At 45.8% G+C, this 15,686-nt stretch overlaps 1 protein-coding gene across 7 annotated transcripts in view; it reads right to left on the minus strand.

Annotated features, from left to right (window-relative positions):
* SIDT1 (SID1 transmembrane family member 1) overlaps window positions 1-15,686 on the minus strand; it is a 129,017-nt gene that overhangs the window by 28,356 nt on the left and 84,975 nt on the right. For all 7 annotated transcript variants that reach the window (XM_053297750.1, XM_053297744.1, XM_053297743.1 and 4 more), the window contains exons 16-18: window positions 9,872-9,995; window positions 3,914-4,031; window positions 118-254 (exon numbers count right to left, since the gene is read on the minus strand). In XM_053297750.1, coding sequence (XP_053153725.1) covers window positions 118-254; window positions 3,914-4,031; window positions 9,872-9,995 — 379 coding nt within the window. The remainder of the gene's footprint in view (window positions 1-117; window positions 255-3,913; window positions 4,032-9,871; window positions 9,996-15,686) is intronic.

The raw sequence follows: 15,686 nt of genomic DNA on the forward strand, positions 1-15,686 counted from the left end.
CCCCTGAGGACATTATTCTTCCCTTTTCTATGTAAACCCCTTTGAGAACTTTTAGTGTTAAAAAGCAAAATATACATGTTAAATAAATAGATAGATAGATAGATAAAGAGATAATACCACTCCAAGGACAGCGAGGCATATGACCACTGCAAAGGATGCATAGGCAGAGTAGGCACTGGCGTTGATGTCAGGGTGGCGGGTCTGGTACAGCTTTAGCATGCACAACCCGGCAATCATATACATGAAGGACGTATCTGTCAAAGTAAAAGAAAAGGCAACATTACTGGTCATTCTTCTTCGGGCAGAAAAAGCCTCTTTTCACACCAAAGAGGACCACTCCAAAATAAGCATCAGACTGAGTTGCTGTTATGATGACTTAAGATAACCAAAATGGGGTTGCCCCATCAACTGGCCAAGAATCTAACTGAAAGAATCCTGAAAATTTGAGTTTTAATTTGTCTAACAATAGAGTTTGGGGAAATTTTGGCTAGGACAAAGATCTTGAAAAATGTGACTGAAGATTCAGTGTGGCCCAAACTACACATTATCTTAAACTCATAGTCACTGGTGCTACTGGCCCATATCTCACTTCATCAGCTGCTGCTTATGGGGAACAGAGAAATAATGATGTTATCTCATCCTTGTTTTAACTAAATGTTCTGGGAGATGTGTTTGTGAGGGGGAAGGGGAGACATTAGCAGTGGCCATGTGTTGACAGTAATAAATAACATGGCCCAGTGCTCCCCCCCCCACACACCTGGTTTTCCATTTCACTCTTTATTTTCTGCTCATCTGTGTTTGCCATGTCAAAGCACTATCTGTACAGTACATGCATTTTGAGAATGTGTTTTAAGAGGGGCATATGTTAAATGCAGAACTTACTGAGACCAGCATTGGAAACAGCAGCACTATGCTTCCTTTACACCCACAAGAAGCACCCAATGAAAAGGAGTGGGGGCATAATGAGAACCATTAGGGTTCTGCAAGGTTCAGTTTTGTCCCCTGTGCTGCTTAACATCTAACTGAAACTGCTGAGAGATCATCAGGAGATCTGGACTGAGTTGTCAGTAATATGCGGATGACACTCAGCTCTGCCTCTCATCACCTGATCCTAGGGAGGCAGGGGATGTCCTGAATTGGGGACTGGAAGTAATGATGGGCAGGATGTGGGCAAGTAAACTGAGATGGAATTCAGACAAGATGGAAGTACTGTTGGTCAGTAGGAGAGCCAATCGGGATGAGGGGATTCGATCTGTTCTGGATGGGGTTCTACTCCCCTTGAAAGAGCAAGTGCGCAGTTTGGAGGTACTCCTGGACCCAGCTCTGCTTCTGGATGCCCAGGTGATGGCCAGGGATGCCTTTGCACAATTTCGACTAGTGTGCCAGCTGCGTCCCTTTCTTGAGAAGGCAGATCTGGCCACGATTATCCATGCCCTAGTCACATCACAGCTGGATTACTATAATGCACTCTATGTGGGGCTGCCCTTGAAGAATATGCAGTAGCTAGTGTTCTGCAAAATACAGTAGCTAGGGTTCTGTCTGGAACTACCCTCTGGGACCACATCACGCCCATTCTGAAAGAGCTACATTGGCTGCTGATTTGTTCCAGGTCTAATTCAAAGTGCTGTTTTTGACCTTTAAAAGCCCTCAACAGTTTGGGCCCTAGATATCTGAAGGACTGCCTGCTCCCAATAGCTTCTGTTCCCTCTGAGAAGATTATTGGCTCTGCTCAATGGGCCAATGATGAGGGAGGCTCGGTTGTTGTTCACATGGGACAGAGCCTTCTCGGTCATTGCCCCAGGCTTTGGAATGTTCTCCCATCTGCTCCTCAGTCCCTATCACAACTTTTAGAAGGCAGTTAAAAACATGACTTTTTACTCAGGCTTTTAAATAAGGTTGCTGCTCTCATGCTGCTGCTTCTGTGTGCTGTTCTTTTATTGAATGATTGTGCATATGTTTTTTCCTAATCTTTTACATTGATCTGTACTGTTTTTAATATTCAGATTTAGTATTTGTACTGTTTTAATTGTTTTATAATTTGTGCTGTTTTTAAATATGGTGTGAACCACCTTGGGATTATTTTTTAATGGAAGGCGGTATATAAATCTAACAATCAATCAATCAATATTGCTCATGGCAGCTCACAAAAATAACTGTGATAATAAAATAATACTTAATAAAAACAAATAGTTGTACACAATAGGGCCTAGTTCTGAATAAACATGGATAGGATAGTACTTTAAATCATTTATTGTTGGTATGGTGAAATCTATGCTACAGATTTTTAGACAATTTACGTATCTCTGGATCTCGGTCGTAATCATGGAGAAAACGGGCAAGGGGTCAGTATCAAGTTTGCATGCAAAGATATGTAGGCACAACTCTGCACCTGTGGGACAAGGGCTCACAATAGGGAATTCCATGTGTGGAGAAACACATGCAGGAGCGGAAGGGAAGTGTATGGTCCCCAAAGATTAGTGGTATTTGGAAAATGCAATACCCAAATTCACATGACAGGTGTTCAGTTGTAGTACTGCAATTAGGATCAGTAGCTCTTGCCTATGCTATCTTTAAGCCAAGTAGAAAATATATGTGAGAGGGTTTACTCATAATGAAGCAACCATTTCCTAATCTATTAGAAGATACGAGACAAACATATTTGCAAACCCAACCACAGAACAATCTCAACACAGGATTGTAAACTCAACACACTGTAGAGCAAGGAAAGGGGATGCTAATGGCAGACCCGCTAATAAGGTGCTGTGAGATATTCGCCGCAGGTGGGGGATTGGGGGAGGCGGCCGAATAACCATCTCAGCTAGCCTCCATGAGCTTTCCCAGAGGGGGGACTTTACTGAGGCAGGAAGCGCCTAAAGTTAAGCTGTGTTGAGCACTGCACCAAAGTGCTACTTTCTAAGGACATATATAATGTGCAGTAACTGCAAATTGTCAGGAAAAAGGCTGGAAAATGCCATTGGCCGTATGAATGGTACCTTCTGTCCCTGCCCTGATGTCGCTGTAAATAGCTCACTTATAGGAACTCCACCTGCAGTCTGTGTATCGAAGCTATGTTAAATTGCTGTTTGGAAGAGCTCCACCTGTCTCATTAGCAAGCAGGTGTCCACCCCTACCCATCAATGGTGACAGTGGTAGTGCCCCTGCTGCTGGGCTATTCTTGCCGTGGTCCCTGCAAGATGGGAGAGGGGGCACAGACTGGAAGGAAATGTGGGGTCCTCTAAGCATGTACCACTTCCTGTCTTTTCAAACTGAAATGGCAAGGAGTGGGACAGATGAACAGAAGGAGTAACAACAGCAGGGGTGGCAGCTACCACCTCAACAGTAAAAGCAAATGGGTGTGTGTGTGTGATTTTTGGAGGGTAGGGAGATGGGAGAAAGGAATGTGTTTCACATGCCATGGGTGAAGGTGGTGAGAGCGGGATTGCGGTGGGTGGAAAAACTGTTGGGGGAAAGGAGAGATGGGGGAGAACTCACACTGTGGGAGTGGGGGAGATTGGCTGGTGATGCCACCACGGCATTTTTATTTAAACATTTGGCTTTTTCTTGTTTGTTAACTGCTTTGAGACTTTTGTAATAGGCAGCATACAAATTATTAAATAAAAGAAAGAAAGAAAGAAAGAAAGAAAGAAAGAAAGAAAGAAAGAAAGAAAGAAAGAAAGAAAGAAAGAAATTCTCAAAGTGTCATTTTCCCCTAAACTATTACAGCCTTCAACATAAATCTGAATGCTAACTTGAACAGGAAAGTCTGAAGTGTTTGTGTTAAGTCCTATAAAACCTAAAGGTGCCACAGAAACTAATTCCTATGGGCCATGCTCAAAACACCACCAAACAAAAGCGAAATTCTTCCCACCCCCCATGTTTCAGTGGACTTGGCTGGAGGAACCTCTCAGCTTACCAAACTGGAAATTGGAGTAGTTGGGGCAGACATGATAACAAGCGCTGAGGACGCCTTCCATCATCAAAGCGATGCCCATCGCATAGAAGAGGCCAAAGTGCTTGGGGATCCCATATTCCTAAAAAGGAAGGGAAGGACCAAAACCAGTACCATTCATTATTAGTGCTTACATGACCTTTGATCAGATTATTCCTCATAGGAGTCCCCAGAACCCTATAAACAAACATTCATCTATCTAACTAGAAGCAACACAGGGCATGAACTTTTGGCTGGACAGGACAATTGTGATTACAACCCTAATTAAAAGCAACAGAGCTATTTCACAATGGCAGCATTTATTGTTAAAAGGAATGCAATCAGCCACTGCAAACTGATTAAAACATTCAGACAGATTCTTCATTGCTGATTAGGGTTGTGCATTTTTTTTTCCTGTTTTGTTTTTGGCCCGAATCCGAAACACCCCCATTTTGTTCTTCGTTCGAAATCAGTCAATCCGAAACACCCCCACTTTGTTCTTTGTTCGAAATTGCAAAATCCGAATCCAAAACGTTTTGGATTTCTAAAAATGCCCCCGGGGAAAAACTAGTGGGTGGGGGTGGTAGTGCCCAATGAGTGGAAACTACTACCCAAATTTCAGAGGAATAGGGCAAAGGATTGATCTTTGGTGAATTTTTGAAGTTTAAGATTTTTCCCATAGGGAAGAATGGAGGTTTCAGCAAAAGTATAGCTTCATGTTCGGGGGAAAGGGGTGGCCCAGAGCAGAGTAGGGTGGGTGGTAGTGCCCAGTGGGGGCAAGGAAGCTGCCAGAATTATTTCAAAGGAATTGGGAAGAGGGCTGATTTTTAAAGATGTAATGGAGTTTGCGCATCTGTAAAGTTCTTCCCAATAGGGAATGATGGACCTTCATAATTCCTGCCCCATAACTGCACTTGGGGGGCACCAGGGTGGCACAGAGCGAGTGGTGGTGTAGAGCACATAGGGTGCCAACCACCCCCATGGGTTGCTAACCCATGGGGTACTGGGTTCTGTTGTTTCTGAGATGTTTTGAGTGTAGATTTTCTGGTAGCATATGAGAGTGGATTCATGGTTTGCCGTTGAAAATCTCATATGCTACCAGAGAATCTACACTCAGAACACCTCAGAAACAACAGAACCCAGCACCCCATGGGTTAGCAACCCATGGGATGGTTGGCACCCTATGTGCACTACACCACCACTCGCTCGGCCACCCAAGTGCCCCCCAGGTGGAATTATGGGTCTGCTGAAACCTCCATTATTCCCTGGGGGGGGGGGACACCTTAAAGAAGCGTAAACTTCCAACAATTCCTAAGAAATCAGCCCTTTGCCCTATTCCTTTGGAATCTGCGTTGTGGCAGGCACCCCTTGGGGCACTGCCACCCAACTCACTGTTTTGCCCCTCATGCCCCCTTTCTGCCCCGAATCTGCCCCAAAGACATGTCAACTTCAGAAATTCTTTAAAAACCAGTCCTTTTCCCAATTCCTTTGGAATCTGGGTGGCAGCAGGCACCCATTGGGGCACTACCACCTGAACCACTCTTCTGCCCCCAAAGCCCCCTTTCTGCCCTGAATCCACCCCAAATAACCTCAACATCACACATCAACAACAGCAGAGCTTTGGAAAAAATCAGGCAGATTTCCAAAGGTCATGCACATCCACATCCCCCCCCCCGCCCAAAATGCAATTGCTCTACACACAACAGTGTGAAACAACAACAATGAAATGCACACTGCCTCACTGGCCAGTGAGGGTAAATGCACACTGCCCCACTAGTGAATGAGGGTAAAATTTACCCCTAAATTTGCTTAAAAGGAATAAGGAGGAAATTGCCAGCAGATCAGCCCATGCTTTTGCTGGCCAATCTGTGGGCTGGAAGGGCTGGAAATTCAAACAGATGTCAAAACTCAAAATGGAGACTGAAGGAGAAAGACTTTTTGCAATTGCAAAATGGAGTTCCAAAACAGCCGAAACAACAAAACGTTTTATATCCGAAACAGGGATGTTTTGTTTTGGCTATAAAATTTTCTGTTTTGAGCATTGGGTGTTTTATTTTGGCTACAAACTAGCTGAAGTGGCCTGTTTTGTGCACAAAACGTTTTGTGTCTGAAACGAAACACACATCCCTATTGCTGATGCTCTCAGAGTGAGACCAATGCATGTCAAGGATATATACTTGGACTGTATTATCCAGCAGCAGTAGCCACTACCTACTTATCTATCTATACTTATCTACTGCGTATTGGCATAGTAGATACAGATAGTCACTAATCACACAGTAGTTGTTTAAAACTCTATAAGGTCGTTCACACGCCCAGCCTGTCCTTGCACAGCCCTACCTGGGTAGGGCTGGTCATGTGGAGCTCCAGGATCAGTCCCAATCCCAGTGCTCTGCACCAGTGTATCCTGGGTTTTGTACCCAGGTTTATAGTGCGGTAGAAGCGTGCGGGCCTGCAGCCCAAGTACCCATTGAGCTGAGTGGCAAGAGTGCCCAGCAGCGGGACAATCCCCCCAAGCACTATGCTACTCGCATGGTGCCACCGCCTGCTTTTCCCCTGCCCCCCTCGCTGCTTGTGAATTGCTCACATGCCAGTTGTGGGGGTGCGTGGCAGGAGCAATCCCACAGCAGTGCCAACCGTGTGGGGGGAAGGTAGGTTGTATCTCAGCTCTCCACCACCACCCTACCAGAAACAGTCGTGTGTGTGAGTGACTTTAATGTGAAGCATGGAGTGGCAAGCATCTGTGTGGTAAACTCAACACTAGAATACTCTTGCAGCTGCTTGGATGTCTGAAGGAGTGGTAAGGAAGGCATTGCTAGGTCTGCTGCATGGCTGGAGACATCACGTAATTGCTCCTCCACACAGTTAGGATCACCATGAGGAAAGTCTTTTAAAAGTGACTGTTTAGTGGTTGTCAGATTGCACCTTGAGAGCATTTATGGTGATCTTCTGAGAACGGTGTGTTCTTAAACGAAAAATTGAAGTGCAAACAGTGGATGCAGTAGAGCCAGAAATGTAATATTCTGTCTTGATATCAGTTTAGAAGTCTTAGGATAGAACCAACAGGATTCTTCCAGGGTGAAACCAATTCCCATCATTCTTAGGGAAAGCTATTTGGGTCCCCACATATGCACACCCTCTCTCTCTCTCTCTCTCTCTCTCTCTCTCCTTTTCATAGAGGAGAGCACACTACAGAACACAAGTGATCCATTGAGCAGGTCCTGTACAGAGGCTCCGATGCTCTTTCATAGGGGCGTAGCTAGGGGAGAGGGGGCCCTTGTTCACTTTTCTCCCCAGTGGCCCCTGAGAGTGAGAGAAATAATGAAGGAAATAGGGAGGAGTGGAGCTGGGGGGCCCTCAGGAGATGAGGGGGCCTGTGTTCTTTGAACCCATCCGCTCAGTTATAGCTACACCCATGCTCTTTCAGAAGAGCAAAGAAGTATGCTCACTGGGTGGTTCCCATTATTTCACCTGTTCAACAGCTGCAAAATACAGGCCCCAAATCACATCAGCAATGACCCAGTAGAATTTTTCTCAAACTCAAAATTTCTTATAGTGGCAGGATAAATTATTTCCATCTATCCCTAAGGAGGATTGGAAGTTTGCTCCTGAATTCTTAACCACTGTTAACCCTTATCCTGAATAATCATGTTTTACTCACAAGTAGGACTTCATACTGCTGAGTAGTCCTATTGGTTACATTAGGTTTTTTCCCATTTTTCCACATCACAGAACCCGCAGTCTATTATATATTTTGAAGAGTCTGTTTGTGGGTGTTTGTGAAAAAGGAAGTCACACTTCCTAATTATCTACAGATGCCAAATTTTTCATACACAATCCTGCCACTGAAATTAGCTGAATGAAATACTTTTTGCCCCAGAATATGATGGGGGAATGGTCTGTATTTTTTAGAAGAAACGCTGAATATAACTACCAGATTTTAACTGCTATTGTTCTCAACAGATTTTTAACACTTAACAATCAGTTCAATAATTCAAAAACGACATTGTATGTCACCCCTGTGACACTTGGGCCACTTCAGATGAACGCAACCCACCCTGACGTCACCAGTGGATGTGGTGTCAAGTGAGAGGGGTGTTCTTCTGAATCACCCCCATCTATTTTATTGTACATGTAGAGGGGTGATTCAGATGAATACTCCTCTTGTGGAATTAAAGGATGAGCCAAGAGCATGTGGGCATGTCCACTGGTGACATCAGTCTGGTGTGGTTGATGTCATGGCACATGTTTGAGTACACATGTCTGGATTGGCTTCTTCCACGCCTGGGCCATGTGGGAGCACTATTGACATGCTACCCTGTGACTGGTGACAGTGTTGTCATTGATGCTGGGGAATTCACCTCTGGGTTTTCCCCCCCAAGCTCTTGTTTCCTTATCCTATCTTGTGTTGGACTAGTACAGGATTCCATCTATGCTAGGCTGGCATAAGCAGGACACTGGCTTGACTTCAGGATAGGATTGTCCAGCACTGAACTTCCCTGAAAAAGGTAATTCTATATCCAGAGCAGAACTAAGGAAAACATTCTTCAATATAAAGATGAGTTGGTTACAGATTCATCCAATCCTTCACTTCACCTCTAATGCAACAATTAAGAAGCAGTCAATTAGACCACTTACAGAACTGAAGCACTTACAAATCTGAAGCACTGGTGATGATGAAAAAGCACTGGGCTTTTTAATGTATGTTTTACTTGTTGAAACTTAAGATTTTCAGAAGGCTTGTTTGGGGGAAAGATATGAGGGAGGCCGTCCTGACTCTCTCTGGAATGCTGTATGGGGTAAAAAACCTATGAAGTCTGTCCCAACATTAATGAACGAGAGTTCAATTAAAATTATACATATATGGGAGCGGCAGGCGGTGGCCAGCTGGTCCGGCTGCCAGGAATTGGTGCACGGGTGGGAGAAGGTAGCGGGCCAGCTTTCTTGCTGGCCCACCATCAAGAAACGGGGCACGCAAGAAACAGGCAGGTGGTGGAGGAGAAACAGGCAGGCGATGAGGGGGAGAAGTGGGCTGGCCAGGCCAGCGGAGGTGCAGATGCTCTGCGCCCGGCCCAGCTAGTAGTAGTAGTAGTAGTAGTAGTAATTTTGAAAGATAGTTTGCACAAAGATTAACTGAATATCTTATTAGGTTAGGAAGATCAGAAATTGCTTTGCAAAGAAGCAAATAGCAAGCAATCTATACAGCATTTTCTCTGAACTGGTGTAAATGTAACATGGCATCATTAGATGAAATTTGTTTATTGAAAAGCTCGGGCAAGCCATTATCTCATTTGTAAGACATTGAACATTCAGCCATTAAGTAATCACAGGAATCCAAATTGGGCTGATCATGCTACAAATTGTGTTTTCTCCCATTCAGTTTGGTATTTGTGGATATCTTTTAAAACACTGTGCACTATCAATTCAAATCTTGCTTATTAGGTTTTTTTCCCATGCTCACAATAACCTCTGTACCATGACTGAAAAACTTTTTTGAAAAAAAGTTGCACAGAGGAAGAGGCAGCTTAATTCTTTCCTTTTCACCATTTATTCACCCAAAATTGCCCTCCCCAAGCTGTTTTTCTTCCTTTAAGGCTATGGAAAACCCATATCTTTCCCTTCCGGAGGAAAAGGAGCAGCTTGGGGAAGGCAATGTTGAGTGGGAAAATGGTCGTAGGGAAAGGGTTAAGCCCCCCTTGTTCTGCACAACCTTGAAGACATCTACAGCTGCTTTAGAACTATGGAGACACAAACATGTCGCTTAGCTCAAGGGCACATCTTCATCAAAGACAGACCATGTGTTCTCCCTCAACAGTTCCATCACCCCACCCTGTATATTTTTTAAAAAGGCGGGAGGGGGGAGTAATAGATTATTCTTGACAGGGGTTCATTACCCAACGGATTTATCTTCCTATTGGGCTCAAGCTAGAATGTCTTCCATACCATTGTGTAGATGTCTTTCATTTCCAAGGAGCGCCGATGGAGAATGTCTCTGCGCAACACAATCAGCAGAAAAAGGAAGCCCAGCAGCACATGGCCCACATTGCTGAGGATGTTGTTAAAAGCACTGCAAATAAGTAAGAAGAAGGGGTTGGGGTGAGACACGAAATCTTAACTCCGCCCCCCCCTTCTCAAATGAGCCACATAGTATTTCCACTTTCCCTGGCCCAACTAAATGTAACCATCCATAAACTTTTTAATTTTAAAAAACTAGTTCTCTGCATTTCACACATGCATTCGCGCGCACACAAACTGCATTCAATTTAAAGCAAAAATGATGGTTAAGAAATGGCCTGTCTATACATTATGAGAATTCCACAGTTGCCAGGGCAATTGGCAAAAAATGCAGAACATTTCACAACAGGGTTCATGACATTCTTTGGACACAGGTACTTGTATATTTTCCCATGAAGGGAGAAGAACTGCTTGATAGGAAGTAATAACATTTCCCAGCTTAAACAACGGTCACCACATGAGAAGCTTTTGGCAATTAAAAACTAGGTGAGATTCGTTTAAAATGATGGGAGTTAGGGATACAGGGACTGAAAACCTAAATAAAATTTCGGATAGGTAGGTCTGCTTAACAATCAGTCTTCAATATCTTCTGCTGCTTGGAGAGAAGTTCCATATTCAACTTTCCAGAGACAGAAATGAGCATTGGTTACTTCCCATGGAGGCTTCTTCTTGCTGTTGGATTTGAGGACATCTCATGTGGGTTATCCTTCACACGTGGTCTAGAGGCAGGGAGACTATGTAAACTGCCCAGAGACGTAAATTTTGGGTGATATAAAAATATGTTAAATAAAATAAATAAATTAGTTAGAAGCTTTAAGAGCCTGGGAAGGATAGCCCCACCCAGTTTCGAATAGCCAAGTCCATTTAAATACGGAGCAACCGTGAAAAGAGGAGAGGTCTATCAATGGCTACCAGTCGGAGGGCTGTGGGCCACCTCCAGCCTCAAAGGCAGGATGCCTCTGAGTACCAGTTGCAGGGGAGTAATGGCAGGAGAGAGGGCACGCCCTCAACTCCTGCCTGTGGCTTCCAGCAGCATCTGGTGGGCCACTATGCGAAACAGAATGCTGGACTAGATGGGCCTTGGGCCTGATCCAGCAGGGCTGTTCTTATGTTCCTATGTTCTAAAAGGTTGAAACAGTCTCAAGAAAATAGACAGAAAAAATGGCTTTCCTTTCAGTAGACAGGGGCCACTAGAAGGGTGGGTTGAAATGTCCTCAAATCCAGCAGCAAGAAAGAAGCTCCTTTCTCTGCTGCTTGATGAGGACATCTGATGTGGGACATGCCACAGCCTATATGACCCGGGTGGGGGCACCCCAGTCTATTGAAGAGGATAGACCTGCTGTAGGACTCTTCTGCCAATGACGCAAGGGCAGAACATTTGGAATCCAACTTTTAGAGCTTTGTAAATGTTGAAGGCGAGGACCAGGTTGCTGCTTTGCAAATTTTAGAAATAGGAGGGTTTGCAGAAAACACTGTTGAAGCTGCTGCCGCTCTGGTAGAATGTGCTGTAATACTAGGCGGTGACGCATCCGCTGTTTAATGCACAGGCTTTGTTTCATACTCAGGAAATACAGGCTTTGGTCCACCTGGCTATAGTGGCCGCTGCCATGAAGGTGGGTAGGCAGGAAACAAAAAGAGAATCCATAGAATGGACTCAGTGCATTTTAAGCAGGCCTTCATGCACCTACATACGTCCAATTTATGCCAAGCTTGTTCGGAAGGGTGAGTTCGTTTAGGACAGAAAGAGGCTAAAACAATGTCCTGTGATCTATGGAAGATTGTAGGGACCTTAGGAACAAAAGATGGATCTGGAATGAGGCAGACCGAGTCAGGAGAGAAGATGCACAGATGTTTGCTGACTGACAGAGCTTGGAGCTCTGATACTCTTCTGGCAGAGATAATAGCTACCAAAAATGCTAGCTTGAATGAAAGCAGCCTGAGTGAGATTAATCAAAGAGATTCAAAAGGTGACTGAAGAGCTCTTAGGACCATGTGCAGACTACAAGTTGCGAGCGATGAACAGTCAGTGGAGAAAGGAGAACAGCCCTTTTGAGGAACTGCTTGAGGTGAGGATGGTCTGATAAACTTCTCCTGGGGTGCATAGACAGAAAGCTTGTTAGCGAAGCTGCTTGTCTCTTTAATGTATTGGCTTTTAAGCCCTTATTCTATCCATCCTAGAGAAAAGCAGTTTAATTCTGCATTTAATTCTTTATTTTTAAATTTCACATTTCTCCTTTGGCACCTGACGCCTAGAACACCATCTTAGGAAAGCCCTCCATGTGCTTTGGTATATATGATCAGTGGATTGCTTTCTAGAGGCTAGGATGGTGTCAGGAACCTTAGCTGGATAGCTATGCTGACTCAGGAGGTTCCATTCAGTCTCCAGGTGGCTAATTTTAACCATGCTGGATCATGGTGGAGAATGGGACCTTGATGTAGAAGACTGGGCATGATCCGTGTGATATCGCAGGTGTAAAATTTCTGGAAACCAAACTCCCCTTGGCCAATATGGGGCTATGAGAATGACCTCTGCCTCGGCTAGACATACCTTCCACAGAAGACATCTGAGTAATGAGATTGGTGAGAAAGTGTACAGCAGAACTGGAGGCCAAGGTGCTGATAGAGTGCTGACTGCTTCCCCTTGCAGGGGAAGTGAGCAAAAAACCAGTTTAGTTTGGTGTTGTCTGGAGCTGCAAAAAGGCCCAACAGTGGCTGACTGAAGTGAGCATGTTGAATGACTATTGACTGAGGATCCACTCTGCCGGGTGAACCTCCTTGCGGCTGAACCAATCTGCCTTCATGTTGAGAGCTCCGCTGAAATGATGTGCTCATAAGGATGCCAGATTAATTTCTGCGTACCAAAGTAGCACTGACTCCTGATGTAAGGAGATTGACCCGGTTCCCTCTTGTTTGTTAACATGGGCTTTTGCTGTGACATTGTTGGTCTAGATAAGGACATCCTGGTGTCGCAGTATCCTCTGAAAGGCTATCTAGGTCAATAGGATTGCCCTCAATTCTAGCCAGTTGATGCTGTGCTGGCGTTCCTGGTCGGGCCATTTCCCCTGAGCTGAATGGTGCAAACAGTGAGCTCCCCATTCCAGAAGCCCCCTTTTTGACTGGTAGAAGCGGAAGTAACTTCCACCCTGGAGCTGGACCGGGCCACTTGCGAACCGGTTCGCAGGCCTCTAATATGGCCTGCGGACCGGTTCGTGCACATCTACCAAAGTCTCACTCCATCATAAGGCACAGCAGCTAAATTTTCTCTTGATGCTGCATCTACAGGCCAGTGTTTTAACCACAAGTTACGTCTGCCTACAACAGTTGCAATAGAGGCCCTGGAGGCAGACCTTATCACATCTATAAGGTGGAATCTGAAATGATTGCCTACGCCTTTTGAATTTTTATTAACTGATGTCTGAGGTTATAAACCTTGAGTGGGGGATCCTGGATTAAGTCAACTAACCACACTACTGAGGCCTGGGCTAACATTGATGCTGCCACTGAAGCTCTAATGGCGTGAGATGATGCCTTGTTTGCCCTTCTGAAGGAAGCTCTATACGTTTATCATTTGGGTCTTTAAGGGCCGATTCCCCATCTCTAGGTAACAGTGCACCATTTAGGAGGGCCACGACTGGACCATCCATGGGTGGAACCTTGAACATATCAGCTGCCTCTTGGTGAAAAGAGTAGTACTTATTAGCCACCGCTACAGACTTTCAGTTAGATGTTGCCAGTAGCCATTCCTCCTTCACTCTGTCAGCAAACAGTTCAGGAAGGGGTAGTGTTAATTCCCTGTTTTTCTGCTTGGGAAACACAAGAGTCCCCTTAGTAGGAGGGCCTGACTCCATAGTTGCTGTGGGCTGAAGCCCCAAGGTACTAATGGTCCTACCCACTAGAGGCGCCCAAGTCCTGCTGGGCGGAAAGGTGTTGTGATAATGTAGATGCCGGATTTTGCTGATCATCAGACCATTCCCCCTCCTCCTTGTTCAGTGGCTCCAGCCCTGGATCCCCAGACAGAGTTTCCATAGGTATGACAGGAGTGTTTAAGTCAATTGGTCTATCCACTGGAACGTACGTTGAATTATGGAATTAGATCCTATTTCACCCATATTTGGTGATAAAGGTAGTGGCATGCTAGGCGTAGGATTGGGTGATTCACCTCCAGAGCCTTCTGAGCAGTGCACCCCCTCCCCCTGTAACTAGTTTCCCCTTGAGCGGGATGCTGAGTTTGCCTTGTTTCCTTGGCGTGCTTTCTCTTTCTCTTAGCTTTTCTAGGAGAAAGGCTTTCAGAATCCTCAGATGAGGAAGAAGGGGAATGTCCTTCTCATCCTCATCTGATCCTCAGATGAGGAAGAAGGAGGAAGAAGGAGAATGCCCCTCTTCTTGTCTCTTTTGGACTTATGTATTATTCCCTTCAAAGATGTTTTTGATCCAGTTTTGCCAATTAGCGGGCATTTCCTGTGGAAGATTAAGCAGGGGGGCATCAATGGGACCCGTTGGGGGAGCATTTTGACTAGCTGCGACAAACAGGGATCTCACCGGTGCATTGGTCTCCCTTCTTGGTCCAGCTCTGGTTCCCTGCAGGTCCATGGGCAGTAAGCTCCTCATCGGGGAGATGCGAACTTGCATAGCGGCAGCTCCCGACATTCCCGCCCAATTGCAGAGCCGTTGCTGTTGGAGGTGGGGATGGCGCACGTCTGCTCTGCTGAAGCCGGCTGCGGTAGGAGCGAGGCAGATGCCTGGCCCACGCTGACTGGCTCTGCCCTTTCCTGAGCTCTGGTGGAGCTCCGAGTGTTGCGGGTGGCTTGTGAAGGACCCGGTGCGGCATCCCTTCGAGCAGCCCGAGAAGGACCTGGTCCAGCGTCCTCCGTTTCTCCCTGGGCATGTGGCGCAGCCGTTAATGGCAGCAGCGCGGAAAGCGGAAGGTGGGGAGCCCGGGGCTCTAGTAGAGAGTGAGAAGCCCGCTCTACCTTCTCCCCTCGGCACTAAAATATGCCTGTCGGCACTCCATAGGCATATGTGGAAAGAGGGGAAGGGAGGGAGAAGGGAAATAGATTCATTCATTCATTCATTTATTAAAGCAGTAACAAGAAATGAGGCAGTAGAGAGAGAGAAAAGACTTGAGTAAAAATAATCAGGAAATGAATAGAAAAGGATAAGAAGCTCGGAAGTGAAGATAAAAGGAGTTAGTCTATGGAGATCTGCCTAGGAGCGCAGCAGGACTAAAAGAACTGGGCGGGGTTATCCTGTCCGGGCTCTTAAGGCTAGTAACACTTTTTAATTAGTCCTACCTGGGAACACATGGGAAGGTAAACCCAATCAGAGATGTCCTCCGCTCCAGGCAGCAGAGAGAAAAAACACATGAGCAGCACCACTCAGTTAAAATGTTTAAAAAGGTATTATACCTTTGGTTATCCTCATGATCAGCCCTGCTAGGTCGGTCTGGAGTGGTTATGAGAACCGCTGGAAACACTGCCAACCCTCCAAGCTCCTCTGCTGGGTAGACCGGGTTTGAAACCAGAGCTAAAAGTGAGGTAGGAGGATGCACACGTGCCTCCTATCCCACTGTCTGGCCATGTGGGTGAGTGGGCTGCTGGCTGCCATCTTCCCATAGAGTGGGGGGAAGGAGCAGCCCAGAGTTATCCATGTGCACTGCACTACTCCCCCTCCCGCACCATCGGGCTCGCCTCAGCGCTGTGGGGAGGAGCCTGGGAGTGACATGGGTCTTGTCAGGGAAGGCAGG

This window comes from Hemicordylus capensis, chromosome 2 (assembly GCF_027244095.1).
Source record: "Hemicordylus capensis ecotype Gifberg chromosome 2, rHemCap1.1.pri, whole genome shotgun sequence".
NCBI classification, from domain to species: domain Eukaryota; kingdom Metazoa; phylum Chordata; class Lepidosauria; order Squamata; family Cordylidae; genus Hemicordylus; species Hemicordylus capensis.